Here is a 26,319-nt window from a genome sequence, read left to right as displayed (position 1 = left end):
TCAACTTTTTTGTGGTCAGTTTTAAAGGGCGTATTAAGTTATCAAGAAAAGAGCAGTGAATGTTTTCTCTTTTTCAGTATTGTTGCTTGATTAATAGGCAATTCCCTTCAGTTTTATAAATAGCAACTGTATGCAATCTAAAGGACTGTTGTTATTTATATAATAATTATTATATTAGTAAATACCATGTTTTTCCTTGATATTTTTAAAGCAGCATAAAGATCATGTGTTGTTCATGTACTCTTTATGAGTACAGCAGGGTTTAACCATGGATTTAACAAATAAAAAATATTCGTCCTGCATAAAATGAGATTTTGTCCAATATAAATTTATATCAGGGTTTCCAGCCATCTGTGTGGATATTCATATATGTATGAGACAAAGAGACTTAGATTGAAAAAAGAGCACAAGAGACAGTTATGATCCATAGTTTAGCTCCAAAACCGCTAAGATCAGAGGAAAAGAACAGACTTTGTGCATATGTTGCTTTTTCTTTTGAAAGATATGTAACTGGCACATGCTCAAATGAATATTTTATCACACACACACACACACACACACACACACACACACACACACACACACACACACACACACACACACACACACACACACACACACACCGATTGTCCCTGTATTTCACTGGGGTTAATCTAAAGCATTAAGATTAAAATCCAGATTTCCAATAATCCCCGTGTTAGTATTCCCACTCTGTGGAATTTCACACCACCTGTGGAGGTAAGCTACAACCTGAGTCTGACAGTGAGATGATGAAACTCTTTGTCATGCCGTCTTAGCAGGTGGTACTAGACAGGGAGCTACACCTCCCTGTGGAACGCACTCACACACACGGGTGGACGCATTTTTAAGTTGCTTAAATTTGTGAACTTGTTGCATTATCTAAAAGTGCAGGGATTCCGAGGTCTATAACTTTTTTTTAGTTTCAAGCGTTATCAGAAAATCCAGTCTGACTCTTCTAAATACTGCTGTAAGTTGAAGGGTCGGATTTTCGGAAGCTCTGCAAAAGGACAGACAGACTTTAAGCATATGAAATAATTGAAATATGAAATAAATTCAAATTTGACCATTCAGTTTAAATGTAAATAATAATGCATAAAATATTATACATTTTATACACCACAAAACAAATGAACAAACAAACAGAAAACTCAAAACCAATAAATTAAACTCTGATTAGCTTCCTTGTAACCCTTTTAAACAAAGCGTTGTTTACTGTCCTCTGCAATGAACAACAGTGAGTCATTTAATATTAACCGTCCTTTTCTCTTTATTTTGCATACCTCAGGTAATCGTATAGGAACAGCTGGATTATTAGCTATGCATGAGCGCAACTATCTGGCTGACTCATTAATAGCCGCCATCAATGGCTGTTAATTAGCTCAGATGCTTGTTTGTGTTGTCACCGAGATGTCTGTTTACATTTGCCAACTGACCGGCCACACAGCTTGCTGCACAAAGCATGACACAAACAGCATGTTTATGTGATTTTTTTTTTAATTTTTTTTTAGCATTCCAGTCACAATAAAGGGGACGTCCTCAGAGAGATAGAGTGCAGCAGAGTTTCAAGTCATGTAGTTGGAGGAAGGATGGAACAGGATACTAAATTGCCCATGGCTTGGATTGAATAACAAGAGAAATTATATTTTGGGCGTTTATCTAATTTCTAAGACCAATAGCATCACCAAATGGAATTGCATGGCAAAATAAATATCTTACCAGAGCTGTAACTGCAGTTTGAATTGAATATGATGAGTTAAAAAGAGAATGTACTGCAAAGTAATGACAAAACCAATGCATCTACTATGCTGTATTCGCTGCGTGCAATCAAAAACAATCATGCAACGCCTGACTAGTAGCTATAGTCCAGTTCCAGGTTCTTTTAGTTAATCATTCTAAATGACTCATATGAACTGGTTCATTGTAAGAATGATTCCAAACGACTCTTATGAACCAAACGACTTGAATTAACCAAGAATTGTTTTGTTTACTTAAGGTTTGTAAAGCTTATTTATACATATGAGCTGTTGATTTAGCATGTTAATTTAGTGTGATTAATTATATGAAAAATAATGCTAGTGGTCGACGGATACATTGCTGAGGCCGATAAATCAGCCTATATTATGAATGTTTTAATTATTGCATCGGCCAATACATTTTCCCGTTTGGCCGATTGGTTTCTTAAGACCACGAGGGCACAGAGAATTGCTTGCTTGCATGTGAAGGAGCATCTGAGACATGTGAACGACCAATCACAGTTTGTTTTGTTTTTATGTGCCATCGTGTTACTACAATGCAACACAATCTTATTTAAACGGTCCGCATATCAGAACCACGACGCGTTAAAGTGCTCGCCTGTTTCCTTCTCCATCTCTCTCCTCAACAATTCCTTGTATCTCTTAACTTTCTTGTCTAATGATAAAAAGGCAAATATCAATAAAACTTCTGTCATTTCCTGTCTGAAAATTATGCAGATATCTCGTTTAAACAGATGTAATTTAGGAACCTCACAAAAATCCACAGTTTTCTTCCCGTCCAGCCAAGGGTGTAGATTTGGCTTGAACATTGTACATATCCAGGCCTAAAATACAATATGGAAATATATCAGACGTTACGAATAAAACAGAAGAATTTATTATAGTGGAACTTTTTGTCCCAACATTTTGAACTTCAGGGCCATTTTTATGCCCCACACCCCTGTTTTCTGACTCTGATTCTGTAGGAAACACAAAAAAAATAAATAAATAAATAAATAAATAAATAAAAAAAGAGCCTCAGTTTCATAAAATACACAACCATTTATTTTGTTTTGTATTGTTCTCACAAATATAGCAGTAGAGTTTGAAAGAAAGTAAAGATAAAAAATTATATTATACCCTAAGCATAAATTAATATCTTCAGATATGATATTTACAAATTGCAGCCAATATTGTAACCCTGTCAGGTTAATAAGTAGTGAAATGTGGGCCCAGTGTCCTCAGTGCACTATTGACACCTCATGTCAGTTCCTCATCCTCTCTGGACAGGAAGCTGTAAAAGAATACAGAAAATGTATTTTATTCAAGAGTGAGTCCATTCTTGGTTTGTGTTTGTTGACATCTGACCCAAAAATATAATTTACCTCATATTGTTCCAAACCCGATTTTCATCAGTAGTAGATATACTGTATATTGATTACACTGTCTAAACGAATAGATCCAATTTCAGAATTGGGGTGATTCTCACAAAACTTGTAAAGAAAATGTCCTGATCCTATTTTACTCCAAAATAAATTGTGTTTTACATATAAAAAATGAAGCATATTTTAGAACCATTAGGATCTTTTTACATTGTGACATTATCAAAGATAGTTATGCACATTTTACCCCACAATTCTTACCACTGAAACATGAATATATATTTAAATTGTAAAGTATTTATACATCATAGTAGTACTTTCTCAGTACTGCCTTTCATTCTGGCTGATATTAATAAATAAAAAACTATAATACAGTAAAAATGACTGTTACGGTAATGAGAATCATCATTGCAAACATTGAGACTATTAAAACGTCCATAAAAATTACGGTAATGACAAATGGGGAAAAATGTCACATTGCGAAAAATCTTAATGGTCGTAATTGTAGGCTTCATTTTCTTTTTCCAAAATATAATTTCAGATTTTTTAGATATTGATTTGGGGTTGAATATGACCAAGATTATTATTATTTTTTTTTTTTTACAGGTTTTGTAAGAATCACCCTACAGGTTGTCTGTAAGCCATCCACTGGTCAATCCACTGGACCACTGTATATCAATACTGATGTCAGTACTAAGACATGAATAACTCCTTTTCCATGGATATATGATTGTACATGTGGTGGCTCAGCGGCTAAGGCTCTGGGTTACTAATCAGAAGGTCAGGGGTTCAAGCCCCAGCACTGCCAAGTTGCCACTGTTGGGCCCTTGAGCAAGGCCCTTGACCCTATCTGCTCCAGGGGTGCCATATCATGGCTGACCCTGCACTCTGACCCCAGCTTAGGCTGGGATATGTGAAAAAAAAAAGAATTTCACTGTATGTGTGCAAATGTATAATGTGTGATAAATAAATATAATTAATTAATAATTAATTAATGTTCTTCAGAATATTGGTACATAAGTATTATCACACAGAATGCTGATCTGAATACCGATATGGTAATCAGCTATTTTAAATTTTATATGTTTGAACATCTGTGGTTACATTTTCCAAGGGCATTTTGGAATCACTTGCAAGACTTCTTGTTATGATAAGTTTATTCAGAAATCGATGTCTAGGTGGTTGTTCCCTACCTTTCTAGAGCACAGTGTGCCCGTGTATCCAGCTCGACAAGCGCACACATTGGGTCTGACACACCGACTTCCATACAAACACCTCTGTTCACAGATTGCTGTAAAACATTTTGCCACTATTATCAAATACATACTGTCAATTTGAAAGAAGCCATTTACCCACTTGCACAATATCAATCTCAGAATCAATGTTTTTAGTTAATAGATTTATAACGTTATATAAATATTAATTAAATTTTCCATTTCCTGAGTCAGAGAAGCACAGATCAGGAAATGACGGCATATGCAATGAATCTGATAAGCACAACTTTTCAGTTTCAAGTTGTTTTGAAAATCTTGCCCCCCCGCTGTTGCTCTCACATATCTTTTTCAACTGCATCCTATCAAATATGGTGCCTTTAGAAGTACGTTTACATGCACTCAACTTGATTTCAGTCTGACTAAAACAATATTTCGCCTTTATAAAACGTAATGTAAACGCCTTTGTCCAACTGAATACATACTGACTGAATTCAGTCAGACTTTGGTGTAGTCATCCAGCGTGTATACACATTAATCGTCCTCCGCATTGTGCACATTCTCTGAAAGACAGAGGTGTCGCACAACGTGTGTTTAACCCAGCGTATTTGTCTTTCTTTCTTCAAATATTAGATTATCGGTATCGTTCGATATTAATGGCACATGTAAATGTTCAGAATAACTGTTGGAATTTCATTTTTGGGTGAACTATTCCTTTAACAACACAGGTCTAGCTCAAGGAAAAGCCATTTAAAACTGATCCCAAACCCCTTCCCCCCATGAGAGCATCAGCCAATGCACTTTACTGTCATACAGCAGTAAACCGAATTCTTGCTCTCCATTCAAACATGGAAAATCTCTGCTGTTTATCACCAAAGCTTATCACCAACAACTGCAATGGAGAGATGCAATTTAGATTGTTTTACTGAGCAAAAGAAAGAGAGTGCTTTGGAGGTTTGAGGTTAGCCACAGTGTGGTTGTGGTGAAGGATTAAATTTCCGTTGTTTGGATGGGAATCGCTTACGTATTTGGCACAGAGTTCCCTTCCAGCCGGAGCTGCAGTGGCAGGTGCTCGGCCCCACACATTCACCTCCATTTAAACACTTCTGCAGGCACACAGCTGGAAAAGAGAAAATAGAGAAAATAGTCAAAAGTGTGTTTTTTTTTTTTTTGTGTGTGTGTTTTTTTACATACCGCTGAAGTGTAACTTTTTTGATGTTAGAATACTAAAATACTATCCCAGCTTAATATGTAAAGACAACTATAAGTAAGTGATTCTTAGGTTGATTTCATAGAACTGTAAACACTGTGGTGCTATAAAAAAGTCCTCTGTTCGTTTTGAGCACCCTGGCCAACCCGACACAACATTGACTCAGCCAATGGCGTTAGTTAGGGTCGGGATTTGTTCGGTCATCGGCAGATGGTGCAGTATTCAGGAAAGCAGTTTGAAAACAATATTTATTTTTGCAACTCCATTTGGTGGTGCAGAAATAACACACTTCAGCTTTAAAAGCAACTTACCGTATTTTCCGGAAATAAAGTCGCACCTGATCCTAAAATAATAATAATTTAAAATAAAAATTTAATAAAAATAACGATTATAAAATAAATAATAAATAATAATCTAAATAATTAGTTTATTTAATAATAATAATAGAAAAAATAATGATCATAAAATAATGGTATTAAATAAACAGTAAATAAAAAATGATAATACAATAAATGATCATTATATTATAATAAAATAATAATAATAATAATATTAATAATTCCTGCAGACAGTGGAGTATTCAGGAAAGCTGTTTGAAAACAATATTTATACATACATTTATACATAAATTACACACTGCAACTTTAAAAGCAAGTTACCGTATTTCCCGGAAAAAAAAGTTGCACCTGATTGTAAGTCACACCTGGTGAAAATTGCATCGTTGAGAGGAAAAAAAACACAGCCACGTTGATAACCAGCAGGTAATAGGACCCAGGAGTCACGACAAGTCACTCCATAAACATTATCTAAAGATCTACGCATTTTATCACCTTGCATTTGGGCTCATTTAGGGCTCGGGAGCATCTGCTTCAAGTAATCGTGTGTAACTATTTTTTTTATTCTGTTTATGTTTCATGAAAAAAGACACAGCAAATTAGCTACATCTGTTTATAACATATCTGTGCCTCGTGCACATTTAAATAAATAGCAGTCTGTGAGTAAAACAATACGTATGTTATATTCTATTCATTAACAACTGTCGATCAGGATATTTCTGAACATGTGCGTCCCTATTTGCCATGCACTTATTGTTTGGTTCACTAACTGAATGTTTTTTCTAGGCATGTGAGGAAATGTCATTTTATGGAGATGTGAGGAGTTGAGGTTGACAGTGGTTTTAGGGTAATTCTGTTTGTTAGCACAATAATGTTATGGGGAACAGAATATTTAAACTGGTTGCATAAAATAATTTGTACCGGCAAAATAATCTGAATAGGCTGCTTAAAAACGCTAATACTATCTCTATGAAAGTTTCATCTGTTTGGGTGTAAGAGTATGTGTATTACCTATAAATTATAGCGATAAGTGTTTTGGACTATACTATACATTTTTAAGTGAAGTTTTAAGTGAACGTTTACAAGTTTAAATAGAGATTTTATGCTGTCATTATTTAGGCACTTATCTGGTGATGAAATCATCTCAGAAAAGGCTTTGTGCTTGAAGTCACGGAACAAAATTATATGACCCTGCATCACTGTAACTGATGGCTCCCGTGTGTAAACTATAGAATTTTTCACACTTGTACATCAGTGTTCATATAGGTAACTTAAGGGGCTTTTCCCATGATCAAATGATTTGCATGGGATTTACACTCACGTTTATCACATCGCTTTCCCCTCCATCCTGATGCGCAATCGCACACATCTGGTCCAACACATCTTCCATTCATGCAGACTGGCTCACACACACCTATGGTGAAATGAAAAAAGTGGAACTTTAAGTGGTTTACCCTCCTGGTTTGAGTAAATTCAATGTGTCCTGCTATCAAATAAACCAACTTTGACCGATTTTAGAGTTTAATTGTCCTGCTATGTGAAGCTGTGGCTAAATTATTGATTAAAACAAAACAAACAATTGTATCATTTATATTTAAAAAATAATATAGATGAACATAAGAATGAATATAGGAGGGAAATATTCACAATTACTATGTATAATACAAATCTATTAATAAATTAATAAAATAAATAATACAAATTATAATCTAAAATAAAAAGAAAATAATAATAATAATAATAATCTTCTTCTTACGGCTGCTCCCGTTTAGCCACAGTGATACATCCGTGATCCGCATATTTCACTTGGCACAGGTTTTACGCCGGACGCCCTTCCTGACACAACCCCCAGTGGCTGGGGGACTCTGAGGCCTTGTTCAGACTGCCACTAAAAATCCGAATTTTTGCATATCCACATTGTATCCAGATGAGTTTTTGATAGTCTGGACAGCAAAAAACCACATGAAATCAGATTTTTTAGAATCTGATTCAAACCACATCGGGAGGTGGTTTCAAATGCAATTGAAAACTGATTTTTTCAGATGCATCTCAGTCCGGACGCTCTGGCAGCTCAAATCAGATTTCAAATGGTCTTTTGCGCCACTCTTAACACGACACACAACGATGGCATCACAAATTGGTGACTGCAGCACGGAACATCAGATTTGCAAGTCTGCACCGCGACTGGACAGAGCGCTTATTTGGAGAGCAAGATGATGCACCTCCATTTTTCCCGCATCTGTTTTGAAAGCATCGTCACGTGGGTACGCCTACGTCCTTACCAAAGCAACCCATGCAGATAGGTTGTCTGAACGTGCAAATCTGATTTGATCACTTGCAATTAATAGTGTGGACAGTCTGCCTGAAAAGATCTGATTTGAGAAAAAATCCGATTTGCCTGCAGTCTGAACATAGCTTCACTCATGGGGCAATTTAGAGTCTCCAATTCACTTAATCTACATGCTTTTGGACTTGTGGGGTAAACCGGTGCACCCGAAGGAAACCCACGTGAACACAAGGAGAACATGCAAACTCCACCCAGAAAGGCCCAGTTGAGCCGGGACTCGAACCCGGAACCTTCTTGCTGTGAGGTGACAGTGCTAACCACTGAGTAAATAAAAATAATGATTAAAAAATAAATAATAAAATAAAAATTATTTATCTCATAATAATAATAGTAATAAATATAATAATCCTAAAATAATAATGTTTATTAATAAAAAAAGGAAATAAAAATTATAATAAATGATATTCATAAAAAAATACAATTATTATTATTATTATTATTATTAATAACAATCCATAAAATATGCATATTATAAAAATAATACAAATACATTGTTGAAATTAATATTTGACTTTATAACCATTTAAAGACATTACCAGGAGTTCTTCAATGTAATTTTATTTGGAATTTTCATACATGTGAGGAAGATAATGATGAGGAGGAAGACCCATTTTTGGCACGTACTTTTCTCACAACGTGGGCCAGAATATCCGTCCGCACATGAGCAGATGTTGTTACGCACACAATGACCTCCATTTTTGCAGGGTGGGCTGCACATAGCTTTGAAAAAAATCGAGACAGAGAGAAGAAAAGAGAGGTAAATAAGACGTCAAGCGTTTGATGAATGAAGATCAGACTTATGCTCTCGGAACTGATGATGGATACATCAAACTGCCCCGAGGTGAAATATACGACAGCAAATCTGACAAAAGTGTGAAAACATACTCTAAAAGCTCTTACGTTTCACTCAGCCTTGAAGGAACCCAGACATTATAGTCACTGCCCATTATCAAAAACATCTTTACCAGAAGAATGTTTCAAACCATTACGTGAATCATTCCTCACCACATGAAGCTTCTATACAGGAATCAATATATACACATCAAACGCCCTTGGCCTCTGATTCTGGGGTTACAACATGTTCGAAAGACATCAATAAAAATCAAATGGTGTTGTAGGTCTGTACCACTTTATCGTTTCTAAGTTCAGAAATGTTAGCAATAATTTCTAGACATGTTTCACCCTAAAGCTCTTACGAAATACAGTCCTGAAGTCTCAAGAAATCGCAAGGTCTTGCATCAGGAAAAGTCGAATAAAAAAGAAATGCTGTTACCGTTTTGACACTGAGCCCCATAGAAACCATGCTGGCAGGTGCAGGAATTTGGATGTACACAGGTCCCACCGTTAAGACACACTGGGTCACAAAGAGCTGGATATAGATGCATTAATCAAATAAAGCATATGCAGTGAAACATTTTCAATAAAGTCAAGCAGTTAAATGTAGTCAGCCAAAATGTTTTGGGATTACATTTCACAGCTGCTGCAGGGCAGGAGTTTGTAACTAGAGAGTCTGTGAAATCACAATGCACTGTTGTACACATGACAAGCACTTAATTAGGTATTATATACTAGTAGGTATTCAAAGAGACTATAAACTGGCCTGCTACAAATCAAATTGTGGATATAATAGCAAGTTATTGTTTCCAAGTTTCCATTTGAAAAATGGTTAATTAAAAGTGTAATTTCTGTTCTTTTGCAGACATGGTTACAGTTAGGGCAGAGTAAAAATACAGATTTTCCAAATTAATCGAGATCTTTATTTGAAAAATCCCAATAACCAGGGGTTAAATTGAGCCAGTAGGGTCCGGAACAGCGTTCTGGCACCTTCGATTCCAAAAAAAAAAAAAAAAAAGAAAAGAAAAAATGCTTGTTTGTCAATCTATTCCATTTATTGTATTCTCCTATGCTTTTTTCTTTGATCAGTCTATTTCGTGAGTGTAGGCTACTTGTTAAAAAATATTTCAAGTTCATTATGCTTCGCTCTAGTCAGTTGAGGACGCTTGTAGAGGTAGCATATACGAAAGCAGCATGAGACAACGTGTCCCAAAATCCAGACGCGTGTTCTGCTTCTGTATCGAGCCGTGGTCCGATCTCTGTTTCATAGAAATCGTGTAATATACAATCAACCGCTCACCCATTTCTTAGATCCACTGATATGTTGTAGCGATTTTGCTTAGTTTTGTTAAAAAGCTGAATACACAAAGGGGTTTTGAATCCGAAATCACTTGCATCCAAAGCGACATCAACATCGATCAAAATATCATACCACTCAAGATCAAAAGACCACTCGACCAACACACTCTAAAAGGTTTCACCGTTATTTATGTGTGTACTACATGTTTGCTGATTCAGCATTTATTTTTCTTTTGTGTGTGTCTTTTGTAATTTAATGCAAATGTTTTCATGACAAATTATATTATCAGAATCACAATTTGAGTGAAAGGTAGTTGTGTAGGTGTTTGTTTCCAGCACCTCTGAAATCCCAATTTAACCCCTGCCAATAACGATTCCTGAAATCCCACAATTGATCTTTTACTTCGATTTAAAAGTGTATATAATTTTGGTTGTGGTAATTATTATATCTTTTAAATGAACAGCAATTGAACTGCATAGCTTGGGCCCTGTTGTTAATTTTTTGTTTTATTTATATTTTAAGTTAGAAAGTTATTATTTGTATTATTTAAACCATTAGCTGAGAGAGATTTTCTTTCACATGTGAGCAAATTGGACATTATAACTGAAATATACCCAAATTAATCAGAATAGAATTTAATCATATCAAAACCAAGAGCGTGTGAATCCAAATCAAATAAAATCGTGAAATCTGTATCGATGCCAGGTCCTAGTCACAATGACAAAAAAGAAATAAAAATAATTCCAGGTAGGGGTGGCCGATATGTTGAATATTATCTATATATTTGCGATGATTTTGCTGGCAATATAAAATTAAGCATCTTTGTGAATATCGCTATGATTTCAATGCGCTTTTTATTTGGTTATTTAGTTTCCTAAAGAGACTGCAAGATTAGATTTGTTTTGCAATTCCTCCTTGTCTCTTGACTTATGAATATGAGAGAGTTTCCATCCAAATATTTTTACACAAATTTTTAATTTGCGCAAAATGGAAACTCATGATATGCGCATACAAATTTTTTATATGCTAAGCAGAGGGTGGATTTTTGTATTTTATTTTTTATTTTATTTTTTTTGAGTTTCTCATAAGTAAAAATGCGCATTAAGGTGATAGAAACAGTTTATTCGCAAAATTATGACATGTTTTGACCTTTTGTGCATGTGTTTCCGCTCCTCACAAAGCAATTCTTCGAACGTAGCCATAGTCACTCTTGATCTTTTTTTTTAACTGATAGTAATTGATCTGCACGGGTGGACGAGAGGAAGTTATCAGGTTGGAATAATAGCTGGTGTTTTCTCAGAGCCGACAGGGCGGAAAGAAAAATGAAGAGGCTCTACATCAGCTAAATGCCACCAGGAAACAGCACACACAGATATGATGGATTAAGTGAGAAGAGATTGGTCCCACTGGGAGCCAACCACACACACTCACTTGTCTCACATGATGGTCCCGTCCACCCCACCAGACATTCGCACTCATCCGGCGATGCGCACTTCCCTCCGTTTTGACAGTGACGGTTGCAAACCACTGTGTAAATCAAACCAAAATGCATGCAATACCTGCTGTGACCACTGGGGGTGTAAGAGCTTACGTTTCATATTTATACGCACAAAACACAGGAGAATGTGATTTATCGAGACTCACTGGTTTCACATCTGGGCCCTACAAAGCCATAGGGACATGAGCAGGTGTCTCGACCCACACAGGTGCCTCCATGCAGGCAGGGCAAACTGCAGAGAGCTGCGGGAATATTCATACGACCAAATGCACACAAAATACAGTCATATTTCACGCAAAGCAAATAGCTAATGTGTAACTCATGTAGTCTGTACAGCATATTTTGTATGGTTGCTTCTTTAAGGAAAGTGCAAAGAGCACAGATTTGCAATATTGTAACAAACAACGTATCAATGTACATACAAAACACTGCTGAATGTATATCAAAAATTAGTATTAGAGTGAAGAGGGATAATACAAATTAGATCTTCTAAATATATGTTATCATATATTTATAGCAGCATCATAACACACAGACACGCTCTTACCGCTTTCACAGGTCTCTCCATGGTAACCTGACTTGCATTCACATATATCTGGAGCTACACAATTCCCTCCATTCAGGCAGGGAGGATTGCAGATAGCTGTGAAGATCAAAAATTAGATTATTCTATAGCAGTTTACAAATTTGTATTATGTTTGTATCTATGGCTGTAATAACAATAAATACTGTTCAAATACACACACATATAGGGTCTGTTCCAAAACTTAGTGAGCGTCCTCTGGAGGCAGCATTTTAAGGCGTCATAGGCATGCTCCCGACGTGAAGTCTGTTCCAAAAGGTAGGTATCTTTATTATGCAATCTTGTGCTAATTAAGTGCTAATTAGATATTTCGTTTTGGCCAAATTTTAAGGTTTCGTCGTATGTATCCTTCCCCAGGTAGTTGATCCCAGAATGCAAGGTGATGAGCTCGGCGGAAAGATAAATCCAACAAGGTGGACGATGCGAGATAAATTTAGAATACAAATATACTTATAATCCATTCAATACTAAAAAAGTGTTGACAAATAACAGTTTAATATGACACAAAACCGACTATTTTACTGAAAATGTGTGTGTGTGTTGTGCGTTTTTAGGCTCATTAGAGGATCTTGTTGTTTCTCTTGCGTCACCTGTATTGATGATCTTTGATTGAAATCAGTTGCGAGTTGAGTGTCCTGTGCTCTGCGCGTGAGGAGCACTATTTGAATTATGCGTGGAGCTGTCACCTATGTAGAGTGTTCCAAATCGCTCTTTTATGAGGCATCATTTCAGTAAGGATGCTGCCATAGAAGACATATATACAATATATATATATATATATATATATATCTGTGTGTGTATTGTGATGCTAAACATTGATTTGTGTGCATGTGACCTGTTTCACAGTTGGGGCCACTGAATCCTTTCTTGCAACGGCAAGTGTTCAGGGCCACACACTCCATGTTTTTACTGCAGGCGTGTCTGCAGACAGCTGAGGGCACAAACGGCACACAAACAACAATAACACATGTTCAGATACACACATAAATACATCTTGGGGCACAATAAGTGACAGAATATAAAGATTTTGTATGTACCTATTTTGAACATGTAACTTTCACTTTAAATGAATGCAATTGGTTGTAAAAGTGCAGGAGTCTTATATTTTTAGATAAATACCATGCTTGTGTTTCAAAATTCATCCTAAGATCTTCCTTCGAGCATTCTCACAAATATAGACCTGACCTGTTGTGTAACTTTCACCACATAAACTTCCACATAAACTTACCATCTCCTTTTTAGAGCTTTGTGCAGAACACCTGTGAGTAGTTTGTAGATTTTCACATTGTATTCATAACTTGAAAACAATCCCTGAAAATAATCCATGAATGCATAAGTAATGATTGTATTGAGTGAACATTGCAATCTGAATTCCGACATTATAATAAAATACCATGGGATTATGATGGCAAACATATTTCTAGTGATTCTTCCACCCACTGCTACTAATTTTCTTAGGTTCACAAAACCAGGGGCCAGAACTCAAGGAATGCATTTATTCCTTGTGCCTAGAGCATGCTCTGGGAATGAATTTATTGTTTACACCAGTTACTGTCAGTTGTCAGACCAAAACTCAACATAGTGAACACTTTGCTCTAGTATTAGCCACACATGGCTTGTCCATGGACCTCCAACAGTCCATTCATTGACTGTCTAGGCCTATTTAACACCAAACTTGAGGACACTATGGGAAGATGGGCAATTTCAATTTGATTGGCCAGCTTTTATGCAATTTACAGCAGTCGGGTTGCATCAGTCTGAAAATGACGTTAGGTTTCGTGAAGGTACTAGGCTGACACTAATTTTGAGGAAGAAATAATTACTGGATTTGACAAAGTTTGTCTTGTATTTTCAGAAACAGACTTTTGCACTCTATAGTGTGGTCATGCAAAATTAGGTCTAATATTACCTCTGCATATTCGCCCATTTCCAGTGTACCCCAAAGGGCAGCGTCCACATCTAAGTTGTCTGTCCCCAGCAAGCTCACAGTGTACTCCTGGGAAGCAAGGGACATCTGCACAGGTGAAACTTCTCTCCTCTAACAGTACTACATTTCTGCTCTTGCTTTGGAGTCTACCATTCTGGAGAGTTGGATGGTGGTCCAGGGATTGGGTGTAGCTTCTTTCACCACGGTAGGTGAAGCTCTCCTGGGGTAGTGGTTGGTTCTCGTATGGGTCTTGCATTCCAGGTCCTAGACTTCCATCTGCCGAGAACTCTGACTCCGAGAAGGAGAAAGAGAGAGATGTCAAGGCTGCTGTTAAGGGTCGCTGGGTGTCTGGAGGTGTCCAAGGTCGAGCCTGGGATATTGTAACGGGACTGGGTTTTTCTAAAGACTGTCTCAATGTCTCAGCATAACTCAAAGTGTGAGGTAAAGTTACTTTAGGTGTCACTCTGGGTGTGATGCCAGCTAATCCACTTGTTGAGACTTTAAATGAAGTGCTTCGCTCCTTGGGACTCAGAAGAATGTTCAGTTGATTACGAGAGTGAGAGTAGAGTCGATCCCTGCTGCTGGTTGAGGCAGGAGTGTGTCCCGTCGGCAGAGCAAACTCAGTTTTCTCTGTGACAGGTGGAAAGGTTGGCGGGAGAGGGACGCGAGTGGTGGCCTGCTGGTGTGGAGTCCTCGCCGGTGTGAAAAGGCGTCTCTGAGGCTGCCTGAAGGGAAGGGTTGGGAGGTGCAGATGGGACACACCATGGGAGGCATGGGGCAGGTTGTTCTTGGCTTGGGTCAGTAGCGGTGACTGGTAGCGGGGTGCTAGATAGAGGACACACAAAATGGAAAACTATTTGTCAAGCTTATAAACTGTAAATACCTTCAGTCTCCCTTTTAGTTTACCTTGTGCCTTAGCCATGCCAAGGCACTGTGAGGCTCATTAGCAACCAAAACAAAGAACATAGGACACAAAAAATAAGGAACTGACTGACAGTTTCCTCTGCAGTTAGGATTTACCGACATTCTCTGGAGATCTTGAACAGACCTTTGAAGATTTTACACAATGTGACCTCCAGTAGTGCAGATATGATGTACTGGCTAAGCTGTTAGCTTAAAACAGGCTGACAATGCTAATATGTTTACTCAAACAAAATATAGCGGGAAATAATTTTGCAAAACCAGCTGTGGTTGCTCGCCAAGATTATTCTGTTCCCAATCCACATGCGAGGAACAAAGATGCAACAAACAGAATGCCTAAAAACGCAACAATTCTTACAACAGAGAGAGTTGTAGCTGAGTGTGTATGAATCTGGGATGTGTGTAGCGACAATGAGAGAATTAGCTTGCAAAATGAAGCTGTTTCTTTTGTAGTTCCCACTGTGGCTGCTCATGGATTCGCTTCTGGTAAAGGCACTATGTTGAATGACTCCAACAGCGGACCATTCACAGAGAAAAATGCATTAAAAGTCATTACCCACTCTGCAGGCTTTCACCGTCATGCTACGATACTGCATCCTCGCAAAACAAATTCAAAGGATTTCTCAAGCAAAGGAACAGATTAAGAAGTTAAATAACAAAACACATTTTCAAAGGGAAAATGCAACATACTGTACTCTGGGGATAAGAAGGGATAAGATGCAGTCTGGCAATTATTGCTTTTCCAAACATATAAAGGCATCAAAGACCATTAGAAATCCCTGTTAAAAAAAGTTTAAACCAGCTGGTTTGCTGGTCTAAGCTGGTTTAAGCTGGTCTTCCAGCCTGGTAAAGCTGGTTAGCTATTATCTCAGGCTGACCAGCTGACAAGTGCCAAAGCCCCTTTCAAACCTGCCAACTAGATCAGCCTTACCAAGACCTGGACATCAGCTAAGACCAGCAAACCAGCTTAAGCAGTTTTTTTTTTCTCAACAGGGCTAAAACATGCTGGCTAAGTTAATTCTAGCTGGTCAAGTGCCCAAAACCCCTCAAAATCCAACAAACCAGACCAGACTGGGAGACCAGCTAAGACCAGCAAACAAAGACAAGCCTAAGAATTCATTATTTTCCAGCAGGGCTTAAATATGCAAAAAAATTTATATTAACTCTCCTTTCTTAACCCCCCTTCATCCCTTCTTTAAATAAGTTTGCACATTCCTTCTCTAATTCCGTAGTCTCCTTCTGTTCCCTCTTCCCGTTAGCCAAACACACATCTTGGTCAGCAGCCATTGCTCCTCGGTGTGTGCATGACTGAGCATTTGAAATTTCCAGGTCTCACTTATCTACCATATCAAAGCACCTGTCTCGTTTCGAGGATTATGATAGCTTTGTTTCCTGTTTGTTATGTTTTTCTCCAATTACTGGAGCTCTCCACTTTCATTAGATGAACCAAAGAGGATTAAGAAAGCATTTTGGAAGAAACCAGCAACAGACACATTTCAGACTAAGTTGAGAGGGGAATTGAAAGTTCATCATTGAAAGTTAATTTGTTACGGAGCTGACTTTTGCAAAGTTTGACCTAGAGAGAACATAATTATAAAACAAACATTACCTATTCAAAATATTTAAAGATGCTGTTAGCTTTTTTTTTTATTATGTTGAATATCACAAATAAAATGTCCTAATATAGATGTCCTGAGAAATCCCCAAGGCTCTGTACACAGCACAAACCAGCACAAAGTGTCAGGGGAATGGGCTTACCTTTTTTCAGACAATAAAATAACTAAGTGATTGTTCTCTACCTTTATGTGTTCGAGTTTGCTGACATGTGGTTGGCTGACATGCCTTTGGAGGGCTGCGTTTTGGAGAGAGGGTGTTGGGATGGGGTTTCACCTAAAAACTATAATAGCTCACCTAAAAATTTTGTTTTCTTTTGACTTACTTTCTTCCATGTATCACAAAAGGAGATATTAGGCAGCATGTTAAACTGTCCCCATTCACTTTCATTTAATCTTTTTTCCCATACAAAAAAGTGAATGGAGGCTCAAGCTAACATTCTGCCTAACACCTCCTTTTTGGGTGAATTATCCTTTAAATAATGTAAACTGTCCAAAATGTTGCTAGATCTACAGCAATGTTTGAAAGTTATATTACAAAAAGTTATTATATTAGAGAAAGTTATAATATAAGCACTTACTGGCATTTTTTGATTGTTTCGTGCAGGTGCGTCCGTTGCCATTGTAACCTGGTGGACATCGCCTGCAGACGTAGCCAGTGTAGGGTGGCCGAAGGTCAATACACTGAACGCCTGGAAAACATGGCCTACTGGCACACTTGGCTGTCATATTTAATGCACTGGGATAACCTGCATCATAGAGAAATATAACATGAAAAGAAAGGTTTATTTTAAGGTTTATTAGCATTTTTCTTAATTTCAGCTGAAAGGAATAGTTCAATAAAATATGACATTCTTTTATAATTTATGATAAAATGATAGTGGTGGTGGCGTAGTGGACTAAAGCACTGAACTGGTAAGTAGAAAGTTGTTGGTTCGATCCCCACAGCCACCACCATTGTGTCCTTGAGCAAGGCACTTAACTCCAGGTTGCTCCGGGGGGATTGTCCCTGTAATAAGGGCACTGTAAGTCACTTTGGATAAAAGCATCTGCCAAATACATAAATGTAAATTTATTCACCCTCATTTCATTCCAAACCTGTATGTTATTCTTTCTTCCATAGGACACATAAGGAGATGTTAAGCAGAAATGTCCACGCCTTTCCATACAATTAAAGTGAATGGGGATGGCTGCCATCAAGCTCCGAATATTACATAAAAGTAGTCCATACAACTTGTGCTCTATATTCCACGTTACACTTTCATATACTGAATATTAGTCTTTTGAAGCTAAGCGATATTTGGATTTAACCAAAATTTTGCTGAAATGTTTTCCTTTCATTGTAGCTCTCAAATTTCATTCCCACTTCTGCATGTTCAAATTTGGCTTGTTGCAATCAGTTATGACACATAAGAGAAGCATACATTTGGCTGCTCACAGTTTATTAAAACTTTGACTGTAACTTTAAATATGAATAATGTACAGCAACAAAACTTCCCTACACTCTTCAAGGTGTAAGGATATTCTGTGCTATCAGCATTTACTCACACTCATTAGTATCTTAGGCAGTGATTGATATGAACTAATGGTCAACCCTCCTGGGCTGAGGGCACACAGATCGGCTGATCCCCTGCTGCCTACCCTGACTTCACCTTTTCTTCAACCCCTACCAACAATTCTGCTGTCTCAGCAACCTATGTTCAATACACACCCCTTCACATCCCACAACGTTTGCCCAACCCCAACAGACTGGTGAAGGATTAGCTATGCTGTGAAATTGAGGTCTTGCTTGTATACTAGGGACAACGTGATAATGTCAGAGGGTTTGAGGCAATGCCCTGCAACATTTACCTCACTTCCTATGACTAACACTTCCAAAATAAAAACATGTTTTTTAGTAAGAACCTTATTACGTCAAAAAACTATCATCCTATTACTCTATTAAATACTGTAGCTGCTATAAGATTCACATTAGCACTTTGGTTATCTGTCAGATTTTAGGCACACAGGAAATTATTTTGCAGCAGTATATGGGGGTCACATCTCCATATTTTAATGAGTAAGTATGCCCTCATCTAGCACACATTCATACACAGAAGCACACCTGCTCTGTCAAGCATCTTATGCACACGTGCGATGTCAAATAAAACAAGAAGTCCACCTTCTGCCAGCAGAGCAGAGATGGATGAAAGAGTTAGCAGCTGTCTTCCATTAAAAATTTATTTATCGGCCCTGTGATTACACATATCATGGCTTATTGCAAGGGCTTTTTGTCCCATTTCCGCAAGGTCAGCGCAAATCCCTGAGACAATAGCGGGATTTATCGGCCGAGAGGGGGTGACAGCTTGCTTCCCCTCTTCTTGCCATCTCATCTCCCTCTATAAGTGTGATGGCAGGCAATTTGCAAGCCGGTAAGACTGTATTAGCATAAGATGAGGTGTTCTGGAGGATGATAGCGGCTTTTCGAAGCGCTATATTTGTCGACCTTACCCTGTTTCTCAAACTCCGGCCTTGACTACCTTTCTGAAAAGATGACTCATGGAGCAGAAAGATAGATTCTTAATGTAAAGCTCCATGCTGCTTTGTGAAAATTATCCTTTTAAACAATTTTAAAATGGTCAGTCTTAATAAGGTTGCATACATAAAACAATCCCGAATGAGTAAAATGTCGAAGCAATCTAAAATTTCAGTCTCGGGGGATATTAAAAGGTACTTAAGATCACAGAGTTGCCTCAAGATGGCAAAAGTGCTTCTCAACAGCCAGACACAGAGACTGACATGTCGCAAGACATAGCAAATATATATGCCATGTTGAAGAAAATATCGGATTATATGGGGGGCACTGAAGATATTTGTTGAACTACAACTTCTGTGGAGATCAATTCATTTGCTCTGATCACGAGAATTGATGTCGAAAAGCGACTGGAATTCCTCAAGGAAGTGGAGAGGGAATTTCAAGCGCACCCACCAGCGACTAAAATTGAGGTTGAACAATTGGGAGATAAAATGGAGGACATGGAGAATAGGAGTCGATGGAACAATCTTCGCTTTATTGGCATCCCTGAGAGAAAGGAAAGCAGAAGCATGATGAAGTTCATGGGGGAATTGATTTCTCCGCTAATTGACATAGCGAGGCGACAGCTGGAGATTGGGCACACAGAATTCTTGGTCCAAGACCCAATCCTAAAGACAGACCAAGACCAATTCTTGATTTCTCAGATCAGGGGATAGCGATTTTGTGCTGCGAGCTGCATGGGAGAAAGGGGAGCTGCATTATGATGGCAAGCGTATACAGATTTTCTCTGACTTTGCAAGAACGACACAACTTAAACGGGAGACGTTCCGAGAATGGCGAAAAGCCCTGCATGCTCTAGGGATGAAATTCACAATGTTGTATCCAGCGACCCTAAGGTTGGAGACTAGTGAGGGATTCAAGCGCTTTGTCTGCCCAAAGGAAGTTCTGAATTATGTCACGGAGATGGAACAGTGACTTGATTAATCATTAAAGGGTGACATTATTTTTATTTTATTTTATTTATTTATTTACGTTTCCCCTTTCCATGCAAAGACTTGATTTGAGTGACCGATAAGAAAAGTAATGAGAAATTTAATACAAATTTAACACTCAGGCTTCAAGAGAACACTCAGTGCTGGTTCTGTTATCGACAGAGATCTTGTTCATATGTTAATGGTTTTGATGATTGTGCACATGGAATGCAATGTTAATATTGGGCGGCAATGGTGTGAAACAGATTTTGCAGTCCGTTAACCTGCGAGTCATGGACCGTCATGTTTTTGTTGAATGATAATTTACTGTATGTGTAATGACTGCACAGCTGTGTGCACTGTTCTTGTTCAAGCACAGTTTGTTTCTTTAAGAAAGGGATTGTGATGTCAGTGTCAAAATGTTATCATTAGTACATCTCTAGTTTTGATTGCTCTTTTTTTTATTATTATTCTTTTTGAAAATTGACATTGTACGGATTTAGGTCTTAACATCTCACCACATGGAATGTTAATGGGTTAGGCCATCAAATTAAAAAAAGAAAGGTAATGGCTAAATTAAGGGCTGAAAAGTGTGATGTGGTGTTTCTGCAAGAAACACACCTGTCCCAGGAGGAAGCAGAAAAGATGGTCAGAGGCTGGGTTGGAAGGTTGTTTTACAGTCTTGGTACTAGTAAGAATAGGGGTGTTATAACACTTGTGAACAAACATTTACATTTTAAATGCATCAAGCAACTGAAAGATAAAGAAGGGAGAATTCTTATTTTAGTGGCAGAAATGGAAGGGCAGAATATTATATTAGCTCATGTTTATGCACTGAATGGGGATGACCCCGCTTTCTTTGTAAATTTGGAGGGTATGCTACTTGCAGCTGGAGAGTATGCTATTATTTTAGGTGGAGATTTAAATGTGGTGTTGGACACAATGCTTGATCGGAGCAGTATAATGAGGAAGTATTACCCCAAAGCTAGTTTAATATTAAAAGATATATGTAAGGCTTTAGGGTTAGTAGATATATGGTGGCTTTTAAACCCAGCTGGGAGGGATTATGCATTCTATTCATCACCACAAAAGATTTAATCTAGAATTGACTATTATTTGATATCAAAATCTCTTGTTACTTGCTCTGCTACATGTGCTATTAGTACCATTATTATATCAGATCATGCTTGGGTATGTTTTGAAATTATTCCACATATGGACAGAAAACAAACCTATAGATGGAGATTTAGTTCTTCCCATCTACAGAGCCCTGATTTCAAGGAGGCATTGAGAACTCAAATAAAGATTTATAAGGAGACCTTGTATCTGTGCCCTTGGCACGAGTGGCTTGGGAGGCACTGAAGGCAGTTTTAAGGAGCTATATTACTCAATATGCATCATGTATATATATATATATATATATATATATATATATATATATATATATATATATGTATAAATTACATTAGAGATGACCTTGAAAGAGATATCGAAAAGGGTGAATTGGAGATGCAGAAAAAAATCACACTTGAAGGACTGAGAGATTTAACAATTAAAATATAAGTACAATGCTATACTATCCAAGAAGGTTTAGGGCAAGGCAGAGATTTTTTGAATCTGGTGATAAAGCGGGTAAGCTTCTGGCAAGCTACTGTATATTAAATGTAGAGAGATGTCCACTTTAATTCCTGCTATTCAGACTGATGAAAAAGTGGTTGTTGCTTGGTCAGAAGATATTAATGAGGTTTTTTAAAAATTCTGTATTGACTTGTATACATTCACCTGTGACTCTAGGTACGAGAATATAAGATACTTTTTGGATTCGTTCAATTGACCTAAATAGACAGATAAGCAGAAACAGGAACTAGATTCCCCAATAACATTAGTCGAAATTGCTGAATTGATTAGGACCCTGCCCTCTTCTCCGGGTCCGGATGGCTTTAATGCAGAGTTTTTAAAGTGTTATTCTGCTGAGGTGTCACCGTTACTGCTTGATATGTACAATGAGGCACTGGAGAAAGGAGAGTTACCATCCACCCTATCACAGGCTTGAATCACTCTTATTCTTAAAAAGGACAAGAATCCGCATGAGTGTAAGAGTTGCCGTCCGATATCTTTGATTCAGGTAGATGCAAAAAATTCTTTCAAAAATTCTTGGCAAATAGGCTAGGCAGCATAATTACTTCTTTAGTTTATGTTGATCATGTTGGTTTTATGCACAGAAGAAGTGGGGCAGACAGTATTAGAAGATTTATTAATATTATGTGATCAGTGGCCGACACATATTCTTCAGTGGCATCCATTCTCACTGGATGCAGAAAAAGCTTTTGACCATGTGGAGTGGGGGGTTTGTTCTGTTAGAAACTTTTGGGTTTGGGAGTGTTTTTATAAAATGGATATGCCTATTATACACGCAACCCAAAGCAGCAGTGCATACTAATGGACAAATATCCTCTTATTTTACCCTGGCATAGGGGACTCGGCAAGGATATCCATTATCCCTGCTGCTGTTTTGTTTGGCTATAGAAACATTGGCTGCCGCTATAAGCACAAACAGGGATTTTCCTGGGGTTTCAGTAGGGGGATCAGTTGACCTGTTTGTGAGATGCAATATAAGAATGTAATTATTTAGATATTTTTTGAGACATTTAATTTTTATTTTTTCTATTATTACTTTTGGTATTCTAACTGGGTGTATTTGAGCAATCTATGTATTATTGTGACTGATATATGTTGTAGGGTGAGGTAGTGGGAGGGAGTTTGATATAATGTTTATGAATGTAAAATGATAATATGTTGAATTGCTGGTTGGACTCATAGGATAGCAAATCTCTGTGGACTTTACAAATCCCTTGTCCTCTATCTCAATCCTGTCCATGCTGTCCCAGATTAATTACGTCAGACAGCAGAAAGGTAATTGCAAACAAGGATACAACAGTACAAAGGTACATATTGTGTCTCCTTAACTTTGAATTGCTTCAAGTAGCACCTGAGGCAAAATGACCATCAACAGCACTGTCTAATTTCATTTTCAAATAGTGTAATTTCACATACTAGGGATGTGCCCCAAGCCGAATACCTTATTCGGAAAGGCACGAATAATGATTTCAAAATGAATAATGGATTCATCCGAATAATATAAAAAAATATTTGTATGACCGATTATTAAAAAAGCATAAATAAGGATAAAGCAATGTTTTAAATAAACATATCCAAAATTACAACAAATATATGAATCTGTGCAACCAATATTTCTAAAGTGTAAACCTTATGAATGAAAATGCGCACATTGTGATTTCAGATCGGATGGGCGCGGTCTTAACTCCGTTTGCGGTCTCTGTAAATCATGCGTGTCTGGAGCTTGTCAAGTGTAACATTAACTAAGATATGACATCATATACACTTTCCACTTCTTGAAATGTCTATGTTAATGTATCACAAGATTCACACATGATTCTCATGTATTTATTTATAACCTAACCTGAGCACGTTAAATTCCTGACCTGAAGTGATTTCACATCGGAGCTCGTCTTTCCGTCTCTTAAAGTTGACCACATTTATATCCACATCAGCAATTAAGGTAATTAACTGGTTAAGACTTTATTCTGAAAAAAGTTAAAATGCTCCATAAAGGTTTAAATGCTCCATGGAGTATTGATCTATTATGAATATGCCTCCTTACGTAAAATGAAGAAACTGAAACATGCTCAATCTTTTTTTCTTCTTCTTTAAACTGTGCTAAATTTGAAAATGTTAAGTGTTCTTGAACTCTAGTAAGGCGCTATATAAATTTAACATTATTATTATTATTATTTAACTAAATAATGGTGTCCTATCGTAAAAAATTCCTGTTTGTAGGCTTAAATTTCTTTTAATGTTTAAATTTGTATTTATTATTCACTGCAAAATGCGTGCTTGACATTTCACATTTTGCTTGACACCTCTTGCCTCCAGAATAATGCTGTTATACATGCACAGACAAACGAAAATTCTGTTTCATGCAGATATTAATTTTCTACAGTTAATTCAAACTGCAAATTCAGCTTCATCTGGTAAGAAAAAAAAAAGAATAAACATTATTATTATTATTATTATAATTAGGCTATTATTATGAAAAGGCATATATAAGGCATATTTTATTAATAGAAACTATAAATGTAAGAGTAACACTTAAAAATTGCCGTTTCGTTTGGTTTTGACACACTTCGGTTTAAGCCCCACCACACCCGATTCTATCCAAATATAGAAACAGATACAGATAATTTTGTCATATGAACAGATACAGACACAAATACAGATAATGGCTTTGCTGCACACCCCTAGTATTTAAAAAAGGATGATCAGGGTATAAGAGAACAGCAAGAATTAATTTAACCTTCAGGTTCATGGCGCATAGTGAAACCAAAGGTAGGAATCTCTGCTGGACCCCTATTAATGATTATTCCTGCGTTGGTAGTCACCTTTAAAATTCAGACAGTAATTCAGAACAATTACAAGGGGTCCCCTGTCTACAGTGATGCTTTTAATTGTGAAATGAAAATTGCCTTAGCATAGAGTGAAAGAAACATTGTGCCGACAATTATTAGACAATGAGTGCCTTGCCTATAGGACAGAACATTTTATTTATTATTGCTTCTCCTAGGCAAAAATGAGATTCAATGGACGTCTCCTGCTTCTACTATTTTAATCCTGAGTAAAAGACACCACTGATCTCCTCTGAAGTTTCTGAGCTCAAACTGAGCTTAGATAGCCAACATACAAATGCAACAAAAAGACAGAGATTTAACCATTTCTCATAAAAAGGACAACTTATCTAAACTATGCTAACCACATTCATTTTATATTTTAATTGTCTAGTTTGTGTCTCTTCTTGTGTCTCCTTTTTTATGTCTTCTAATTTTAGGAGAAACATCAGAGACAAGTTGATACTTCAATGAAAGACAATTGAGATCCAATAAGATCCAATAAGTCTCCTGAGCTTTTTAAAAAGCAAACTCTGAGCTATTAAGTTTGTGTTTGCTCAAATATATAGCGCTTAATCTGACTTCTAACATCTAGAATTTTTTAACAACATTGTTTGCAGACTTTAAAGTGAATAAGACAAGATATCAGTGGTGAAAGGCAAGCATTTTCACATACTTTCTCTCCACTGCATTGGTATAGACTGTCTCATGGACATCTTGCATTACTATATTAAGCATTTCCAAAGGATAAATGTAATCTAACTCAACACAATTCTCTGTGCAGTCTCTCAGTGTGCCCTCCGATGCTGAATTGTTTAGAACCAGCCGGAAAGGTTTGTAAAAATGTTTACGAGGCACATATTGAAAGATGATGGCAATAAAGCGAAAGGTTTATTTTGTTGAAATGCCAAAATGCTGGAAAGCTGGTTCGAGTACAAATGTTCCCTGGAAATCTCCCCATAGTCTCACTGGCTGGTGGATCATCTGTCTATCTGACTTTTCATTTTATCCCCACAGGACATAATCTGAAGGAGGGGAGGAGTGGTGAGAGGGAAGATGAGGAGAGGAAGGGAACCATAAAGCCAATTTACATTCCCCATCCTGATGTCCTCAAGGGGCCAGTTGTGCCAGTCCCAGCAAATATGTGCAGCAGAATCACTGGACTCCTGAGATTAACTTTATTTATAAAGTTTGTTAATAACTCAGTTATCACCAGAAGATGGGCTTGTCTTTCAATGGAACAGATCAGAATTGGCTATCACAGCGGAACATTTTATTGCTCAGAAATTGGTCTTTCGTAGCTTAGGAGACTAACGGATCATCTTTGTCTCAAATGTATCTCCTTAAATTCCTTGGGATCAAAAGAAAATAGAAACAAATGAAACAATAGTTGACATACAGTAAGAATATAGAGCTATGAAAATAAAGGAATTGTTCACACAAAAATGAACATTG

General features: G+C 37.2%; 1 protein-coding gene across 1 annotated transcript in view; it reads right to left on the bottom strand.

Moving 5' to 3' along the window:
- Window positions 1-2,796: 2,796 nt before the first annotated feature.
- The window catches only part of LOC127438908 (von Willebrand factor D and EGF domain-containing protein-like), an 83,828-nt gene continuing 60,305 nt past the window's right edge, over window positions 2,797-26,319 (bottom strand). The window contains exons 21-32 of the mRNA XM_051694812.1: window positions 17,497-17,664; window positions 14,364-15,206; window positions 13,290-13,385; window positions 12,419-12,514; window positions 12,018-12,113; window positions 11,805-11,900; window positions 9,513-9,608; window positions 8,864-8,959; window positions 7,214-7,306; window positions 5,372-5,467; window positions 4,330-4,427; window positions 2,797-3,048 (exon numbers count right to left, since the gene is read on the bottom strand). Coding sequence (XP_051550772.1) covers window positions 3,028-3,048; window positions 4,330-4,427; window positions 5,372-5,467; window positions 7,214-7,306; window positions 8,864-8,959; window positions 9,513-9,608; window positions 11,805-11,900; window positions 12,018-12,113; window positions 12,419-12,514; window positions 13,290-13,385; window positions 14,364-15,206; window positions 17,497-17,664 — 1,895 coding nt within the window. The 3' untranslated portion in view covers window positions 2,797-3,027. The remainder of the gene's footprint in view (window positions 3,049-4,329; window positions 4,428-5,371; window positions 5,468-7,213; window positions 7,307-8,863; window positions 8,960-9,512; window positions 9,609-11,804; window positions 11,901-12,017; window positions 12,114-12,418; window positions 12,515-13,289; window positions 13,386-14,363; window positions 15,207-17,496; window positions 17,665-26,319) is intronic.

The sequence above is a fragment of the Myxocyprinus asiaticus genome, chromosome 50, assembly GCF_019703515.2.
Source record: "Myxocyprinus asiaticus isolate MX2 ecotype Aquarium Trade chromosome 50, UBuf_Myxa_2, whole genome shotgun sequence".
In the NCBI taxonomy this organism is placed as follows: domain Eukaryota; kingdom Metazoa; phylum Chordata; class Actinopteri; order Cypriniformes; family Catostomidae; genus Myxocyprinus; species Myxocyprinus asiaticus.
Note: the sequence above shows the minus strand (reverse complement) of the source record. Positions and strands in the feature narration are given on the sequence as shown.